This window comes from Mesoplodon densirostris, chromosome 10 (genome assembly GCF_025265405.1).
Source record: "Mesoplodon densirostris isolate mMesDen1 chromosome 10, mMesDen1 primary haplotype, whole genome shotgun sequence".
Taxonomy (NCBI): Eukaryota; Metazoa; Chordata; class Mammalia; order Artiodactyla; family Ziphiidae; genus Mesoplodon; species Mesoplodon densirostris.
In genome coordinates this window covers 8,630,224-8,639,018 of record NC_082670.1, presented here as the reverse complement: position 1 = coordinate 8,639,018, position 8,795 = coordinate 8,630,224, and the positions used below count along the sequence as shown (strand labels likewise).

Here is an 8,795-nt window from a genome sequence, read left to right as displayed (position 1 = left end):
CTGCGCTCCGACGGGAGACCTTTCAGCACCGCGGCCAAGGACATGGCTCCGCCCGAGTCCTTAACCCTTGTCCGCCGCTTCTGGATTTCGAAATCAGTCTCTCTGTCTCTGTCTCCCTCCACTTTCCTCTAAGACAGGGGGAGAATCACCTTGGGCACCTCTGGGTTGGTTTGTTTTTCTTCTGTCTTTCAGGATCCTGAGCGGAGAGCGCCAGCGAGGAGGGCCGGATGCCGGCGGAGGCGGGGCAGCAGGCGGACGGTGCGCGTTCCCACGGGATGAAGCTCAGCTGGGACATCAACGACCCGCAGATGCCTCGGGTGCGTGAAACCCCCGCGCGCGCGGCGCTGTCCATCCAAAGAGCAGGGCTGTCCTTGCAGAGACTGTGGACAGACCTCACCTCCACCCCCAAACACACCCCCCTGAGAGTCCTCCAGTGTACAGGGACTCCACAGATGGCAGGGCTGGGTTCAGAGATGTGTCTTCTCCCAGCTCTTACCTCGCGTTTGTTAGAAAACACGCCGAAAGCAACACGAACTGTCAATCAGGCTCCAAGTTCCAGGTCATCTGGCGGGAGCCGGACACCTCGTCCTTCACTTTCTTTTAACCGAGGTGGAAGTCCGCTGAGTCCCTCCTTATCCATTCTTTGCCATCCTCGAGAAAGGTAGGGGAGAATCTTGGCTAATGCAGACACCAGTGCTTCTCACGCAGCAAAACTGTGAGATAGGACCGTAAATCGCGGTGACCCAACTCTTACTAAACAGCAGGACTTGGGCCATTAGACGCCTGCCCCGCCTGCCTGGGTGAAGCGCGGCTCCTGGGGGGCCTCTATAGTCATGCCAACCAGGGCACAGGCGCCCGGAGAGCCCCTGGAATCCGGCTTTTGGACGCAACTTCTGAGATTACTTCTCTAAGGACAAGGAAATCACCATCATCCGTTTAGGGTGAATTTGTTTCGTTTTAACGGAACGAAGGGGTTTGGAGCCCAGTACAGGGATGAGCTGGGCAGTTATAATTGGTCATACCGGTTTGGGGCAAAAACTGAAAAGTGACTTTAAAGTCCTGGGTGTAGGTGGAGGGAGAGTTAGGAGCGACCTGGGGAGCATTCGCAAAGGTGGATTCCTGGCAATGCTGTGGTACAGGGGTAAGAGACTTGGCCTTTATTCAGCATCTACTATGTGCCGCGTACAACAATTCATTAGCAAGGTTGTCTAGCCTCTCAAAGAGATTTGGGGGATGTATGTATTTGCAGTAAGTTTGTTTATTTTCAAGTCTGCCTACTTTAGAGTCACACTGTGCCATTTTTGTGAAAGTGGACCACAGTACAGCAAGGGCATCTTATTCTCACTGACTTCTGTCCGCATACATCTTCATAGGAAAAAAAAATCTAATCTTGCATTTTAGAAATGACACATCCAAATAAGGGAAGGATGGTTCCTCTCACGAGTATTATTCTAGACTTCCCATGTAAACGTGAATAATTTTTCCTCTGGGAGATTGGTTCTTAAACAGAGAGAAAGTGTGTGTGTGTGTGTGTGTGTGTGTGTGTGTGTGTGTGTGTGTGTGTGACATCTCAAAAGAGGCAGGTGCACTGGGCTATAGAAAGAGAACTGGAGAAAGAGGATCCTAGCCTTGCTGTGACTAACCAAAGGAGGAAGAGCTAAACTAGCTGTATGACCTTGAGACAGTTCCTGAATTTGCCTTAGTCTCAGGTTGCTCACCTGTCATCAAGCCGTGGAATTAGATAACAATCTTACATTGTCGTCCAGATCTACTGTCATGTTCGGTGTGTGCACGCTTGTCTGTATGTGACCACATGTGCTCCCCTGCACCAAGACATTAGAGCAAATGAAACCCAATCTAGGAGTCCTCCATTCTTGTTTTGATTTTAAAATGCAGTCTCTGTGTCTTCATTTTCAGTGTCACTACTTTGGTAGTGGGGGTCTAGTCTTTACCCTTGCAGGGGAGTGCGAACAAAATATTCTCTTCTAGAAAACTGTCTATTTGTTACTAAGGTCCTTAAATTGAAATATTCACTTTAAAAACAAAGATATAGCATTTAGCATAAATTTAGAGTTGCTAGCGCATCATTATATATTTCATTTGTGATGTACCTTAAGTTAATGTATTGACTTATGTCAATTATATTTCTGAGAAAAGATAAATAATGCCTATTAGTAATAATAATGATTTCAACAATATCTCTGCAGTTTTGGAAACAAAATTGCCCATTTACCTATTACTGTTAGAATGTACAATACTAACGTGGTACACAAGTCTGAATTGTCCAACTAAGGATACTTTTGCTTTGCAGATGTTGGATCTAGTTATCCTGGGCTGGGGGAAGGGAGAGAGGTGTAAGTGGCTTATTACTGTGATAATAGTTTTCTGAGCCTCGGTCATACCAGGAAGGCCAGTGGGGCCTGGCTGCCACAGATCTTCTTTTTAAACCCCAGCTATGCCACTGGAGAAGGTTATCCATCTAACTTCCACTTCCTTATCTATTAAATAAGAGGAAGGATGCCTATGAGGCAAAGTTGTGTGAGGATTGTAGATACTGCATAATGTGGCTTTATGGGCCATACTGTCTCCGTCCCAAATACTCAACTCTGCACTGTAGTGTGAAAACAGCCACAGACCATACATAGACAAATGTACATGGCCATGTCCCATCACAACTTTATTTATGGATACGGAAGTTTGAATTTCATATGATTTTCGTGTGTCACAAAATGTAGTTCTTTTGATTTTCCCCCCAACCATTAAAAAATATAAAAATCATTCTTAGTTTGTGGGCTGTACTAAAGCAAGTGGCAGGCTGGATTCGGCCCATGGTCCCTAGTTTGTGCAAGAACCATATTGCAGAATAAATAATGCATAATATGGACAAAGGACCACCAAACATGAATAGTAAAGCAGTGCTCAGTATTTTATATATAACATTATTTTAGCCATGCAGTTCTTTGTGTAGTAGAATGACAATCCATATTGCTCTGGGAAGAGGTTAGCTTAGCAGGCTCCACCAAATGCTCAGGTTTACCTTATGGTTAGGCTGTCATCATAACACCCTTGTAAACCTGGAGGGCTAATTTGGGAAACTGTTCACGTCTCTCTGATGTTGTGCTGGGTATCAAGTCAAGAGCTTTTGAAGAAAAAGCACTGGATGGAAGTAAAGATATTTACAGGCTCAACTGTATGTCAGTGATAGATCTTTCCAATCACTTTTTGCCCTGGTGCTTTACTGCTTAACTAGAAAATATCTGTAACATTTAAATACACCGAGAAGTGGTATAACATAGTGGTAAGGAGAATAGGCTCTGGAGTCAAACTGTGAGGGCTCAAATCCTAGAGCCCAGTCTTACTAGCTGTGTGACCTTGGGCAAGTCAGTGAAGCTCTCTGGTCTCCATTTACTATTCTATTAAATGGGGATAATAATAGTACCTATTGTCTGTATGCAGTATGAAGGCTAGATGAACGAATACACGTACAGCTTTTAGAAGATAAGTACTATGTCAGCATCAATTTACAGCCCGTAGTCAGAAGGGCATACACAGGGTGAGTGACATTTTGTAAGAGCAGTTTCTGGAATTAAAAAGACTCAGTTTTATCCTAATGTGCTTGGGGAAGGTTATTTATTTATTTATTTATTTTCTTTTTGCGGTATGCGGGCCTCTCACTGTTGTGGCCTCTCCCGTTGCGGAGCACAGGCTCCGGATGCGCAGGCTCAGCGGCCATGGCTCACGGGCCCAGCCGCTCCGCGGCATATGGGATCCTCCCAGACCGGGGCACGAACCCGTATCCCCTGCATCGGCAGGCGGACTCTCAACCACTTGCGCCACCAGGGAGGCCCCTTGGGGAAGGTTAAAGCCGTGCTGTCTCTGGTTTGGGCTTGATGAACTTGACTCCCCGTCCTTCTGGGCGCCTTCCCAGGAGCCAGAACGTTTCGACCGCTTCTGCGAGTGGCCGGACGGCTACGTGCGCTTCATCTACCGCAGCAGCGAGAAGAAGGCCCAGCGCCATCTGAGCGGCTGGGCCATGCGGAACACCAACAACCACAACGGCCACATCCTCAAGAAGTCGTGCCTGGGCGTGGTGGTGTGTGCACGGGACTGCGCCCTGCCCGGCGGCTCCCGTCTGCAGCTGCGGCCTGCCATCTGCGACAAAGCCAGGCTGAAGCAGCAGAGTGAGCTATGGGGCTGGGTACGGGGTGGCCTTGCGGTCGTGAGTTCCCTCTGCCCGGCGAATTTCCCCTTCCTTCCTTCCGGAGGGTCTGGGGTCAGGTTGTTATTAATATTTCTCGCCTCTGGCTCTGCAGAGAAGGCATGCCCCAACTGTCATGCTGCTTTGGAACTGATCCCCTGTCGAGGGCACAGCGGGTACCCTGTGACCAACTTTTGGCGGCTTGAGGGCAACGCAATATTTTTTCAGGTAGGTGGGGGGACACCACAGTTTGTGATGGACGCTCTCATCACGTCACGGGGACCAAACCACCTGCCATGTGTCTCAGGAGCCCTGGACCAAATCAGATACAGCTCTGGTGGCCAGAAATAGGTGCTGGGGCTCCCAGGGCCTTACCAGTCTCCTAGGAATTAGTTCAGCTACTGTGCATTCTCTACGGGGGAGAGGGTGAACCTACTTACAGTTGTTTTCATATGGCAAAAGGACTGTTAGGTCATCTTTTAAGATGTCTATTATTGGTGTACTTCTTTTTTTTTTTTTTGCGGTACGCGGGCCTCTCACTGTCGTGGCCTGTCCCGTTGCGGAGCACAGGCTCCGGACGCGCAGGCTCGGTGGCCATGGCTCACGGGCCCAGCCACTCCGCGGCATGTGGGATCTTCCCGGACCGGGGCACGAACCCCATGTCCCCTGCATCGGCAGGCGGACTCTCAACCACTGCGCCACCAGGGAAGCCCGTGGTGCACTTTTATTTGTTCAAGACTTTTTTTCCCTGTCTCTTGGAAGAAATGAACAACTTGGGGCATTGGGAAAGGCACACTCAATGTTTGACGAGTGTTGCCAGTTTCCCTCAGAGGAATAATGTGATTCATCTCCTTATTAATGCAGGCCAAGGGAGTTCATGATCACCCAAGACCAGAGAGTAAATCAGAGACAGAAGCTCGAAGAAGCGCTATCAAGAGACAAATGGCTTCCTTTTACCAACCCCAGAAAAAGAGAATTCGAGAACCCGAGGTAATAGGGAGCTGGCATTACACTTGTGGTCTGTGTTCACCATCATCATGAAATGCACTGAGAATTATGTAAAATATGAATGTCATACCTAAATTTAAAAGGTGTGATTTTATGTGAAAATTATATACCTCTAACAATGTCATTGAATCAACATTTTGAATAGGGTTTCTAATTCTTTCTTCTTCTTGATAAAAAAGCAGAGTATCTCTACAGTTAATGATGGAGTGAGGATGTGAGCTGACATCCTAATACAAGGGCAATTAGCGAATGGTCATACAGAAAGAAATAGGTGCATCTTTGAGAGGGTCCTTTACATTATTTACATAGAACAGATAAAATTTCTTTGGGTAACTTAATCCAGTTTGGCTGTTCAACCACAGTATGCCAAGGAGGCAGAATATTAGTTTGAGGATAAGAGACACTGGCCTTGTTTGAGCACTTTCTATGTGCCAGGCACATAGGGTTTAAGTCTTACACGTGAATTGGTCACAAAAGCCTTAAGAAGAAATTACTGTTATTAAGCCCCATTTTTTTAACACCTTTATTGGAGTATAATTGCTTTACAGTGGTGTGTTAGTTTCTGCTTTATAACAAAGTGAATCAGCTATACGTATACATATATCCCCATATCTCCTCCCTCTTTAAGCCCCATTTTTAAGTGAGGAATCTGAGGCTCAGAGAGGTTAAGTAACTTGTTCAGTTCATGAGGGACAGTCAGGATTTGAACCCAGGTCTGCGTCAGGCTCCTGAGCCTCTGCTGTTATGCACATAGTATAGGGAGAACAGACCATCTGCCACTCAGACCCACCGTGCCTGGCTACCATGGGCCCTCCTAGTTCAGCAGCGTGGAATCCAAGCCTGAGCTCAAGCTGTGAAATTCCTGGACCATGTGCTCAGATCATGTTCCTGAGCTCCTAACACAAAGCCCACCAACTGAAAGCTTGTTATTTGGTTGGTTGACGACTGTTACAGGTGAGGGCATCCACGCAATTTACATCTTTATTTACAAATAAAAATTTGTGTCATTTCTTTAGGCAGGAGAGAATCAAGATAACGATGGCCATTTCAGCAACATACCTTCCCTGGAGAACCCAGAGGAGTTTGATATAATTCCTGACACTGGCTTCCCTGTTCCAGGGCAGCCTTGCTTTTCCTTTCCCAACTCGGATGCTTACAAGGCTACCTGTGACCTAGCTGCCTTTCAAGGAGATATAGTACCACCCTTTCAGAAATATCCAAACCCAAGAATCTTTTTGCCTAGGCCACCCTGCAGCTATGAATTGGCAGGCCCTGGTTACACAAATTCAGGCCCGTATCCCACCCTTTATAAAGATGCCAGCAGTATTCCTGATGACACGGACTGGGTTCATCTGAATGCACTGCAATACAATATCAACTCCTACGGCAGCTTTGAGAGAAGCTTTGATTTCACCAGTAAACAGCCTGGCTGGAAACCAGCTCTTGGAAAAGCTGACCTTGGGGCCAGCACTGACCATGGACAGTTCCAGGCGGCGGCCACTCGCCCTTATTACAACCCAGAGCTTCCCTGCCGGTACCTCACGACGGCCCCGCCAGCTGCTCCAGCCCTGCAGACAGTAATCACCACCACCACCAAAGTGTCCTACCAAGCCTACCAGCCCCCTGCTCTGAAATGCTGTGACAATATGCGGGACGTTAAGAGCCTTTCTGGCTGTGACTATGATTCTGAAAACACCCAAATGTCCATCTACCTGGAAGACTTGGACCTTCCAGCTACAGTCGCCATGGTAGCCTCTCCAACAGCATCACTTCCTTTGAAAATTCCTGGAGACTGCCGGGCCATCAGACACACTTTGCCTTTTCCTCAAGACTCAGCACCCTCCTGGACAGACGGAGCAGAGACATGGGATGTGTGTCCATCTGGACCGGGGTCTACAATGGGTTATTCAGAGAGAATCAGTCCGTTCTTTAGCTATGACCATGAGGACTTTTGAACAACAGTCCTGGGGCACAGCATAATATTGGTCTCCATGCAGGCGGTAGACCATGACATGGCAACTCTCTCTTAAGTTGGGAGATTCATTTAGCATGCAAAGAAATATATATATTATATATGTATATAGATAATAGTAAAACCAATTATCAGCGGAGTAAATTATAGGTTGGAAATGTTTAGATAATCTAGGGAAATCTTGCACAGCATTTTACTTACTTTTTTTTTTTTTGCCATGCCACTCGGCTTCTGGGACCTTAGTTCCCAGACCAGCGATCGAACCCGGGCCCCCTGCAGTGGAAGCGCGGAGTCCTAACCACTGGACCGCCAGCGAAGTCCCTGCACGGCATTTTCAAACCCACTACAGCACAGAGAATTAGGTCTGGAATGAGACTGTTCCAAATGAACAAATAAGCATGATAGTTAATGAGCTAAGTAAGTCCATTTAGTTTGTTAGCTGGAGTAGAAGTCAAGAATCCTGGTTCTCACCCCAAGCCTTTCCCCATTGGATCATATTAAGGAATTTCACCAATCTCTCTTCGGCCCTTAGGGGTTGTCAAAATAGCCTCGGGAAGAAATCTTTACAATCTTACCTCCTGAGTCATTTCATAAGATTTTATTTAGCATTTACAACCTGTTAAAATAACTTCAGGAAGTAATTTTGATCATTTTACCTGCAAAGTATATATCTATAGCTTTTTAAGAAATCTACTGTGTTGCAATGATAAAGTGCAGCTGTTTTTAAGAGAATTTTGTTTTCCAGTATCAGCTGAATACCTTTTCTTAACATTGATGAATGTTTTCCTAACAGAGACAGCCTAACACTGATGATATGTATTTGCTGCATTTTTATTGTACTATAATATACATTTTTTCCAGTTAGGTTTCAAAATTAGAATAGAGATGTTTTATTCAAATTTAGCTTTACTCTTCCTTTGTTACTCCTCATAAATGTAATCGACAATGTTATTCAATTAAACATAATGAAGACATTTAAAAATAATGTAGCTGATGCTTGAGTTATTTCAAAACAAAAATAGGAAAAAAAGTGTTCATATTATAACCTGGGAAACAGTTGTTATAATAGATTAAACATATTAGTTTATTTAAGTTTTGTACTTTATTTTAGAAAAAACTATTTGCTATGCTGATAACGGAAATCCTCTCCAAAACAGTGTGCATACGTGCACACACACACACACACACACACACACACGCTTTTGCACAGCTCCCAGTGCTTAGTGAAAATATTCAATTTTCAAATAAAAACAAACTACGTAAATAAATTTTTGAGAATGGAGTGGGGGAAGGATTATTCTCGAATTTGCACAGAATACCCAATTTGCACAACTAAAGTGCAGTAAATCAGATGCCATTTTAAATCTTTGAGCCTTACACACTGCTCACCTGATTCAGAAAGCCCTCATACACTGATGTAATACATACATGCAGTACTGGCCACAAGATTAAATAAATATCAGCACACGCTTATTCCCTAGCCAACTTTTTCTCAAAGGAAAGGATGCGTAGTACACTCATGGACTACTTTTTTCTTTAGACTCCCATTGCCAAAACTCGCAGCTTCTAATCATACCTAACATTTATATAGCACTTATGTGGGCCAGACACTGTTCT

At 45.5% G+C, this 8,795-nt stretch overlaps 1 protein-coding gene across 1 annotated transcript; it reads left to right on the top strand.

Annotated features, from left to right (window-relative positions):
- The first annotated feature begins 227 nt into the window (after positions 1-227).
- GCM2 (glial cells missing transcription factor 2) lies at positions 228-7,161 on the top strand. The gene is made up of 5 exons (XM_060111257.1): positions 228-317; positions 3,929-4,181; positions 4,314-4,426; positions 5,063-5,188; positions 6,223-7,161. The coding sequence occupies exons 1-5, from the start codon at positions 228-230 to the stop codon at positions 7,159-7,161; spliced, it is 1,521 nt and encodes a 506-aa protein (XP_059967240.1).
- Positions 7,162-8,795: the final 1,634 nt, after the last annotated feature.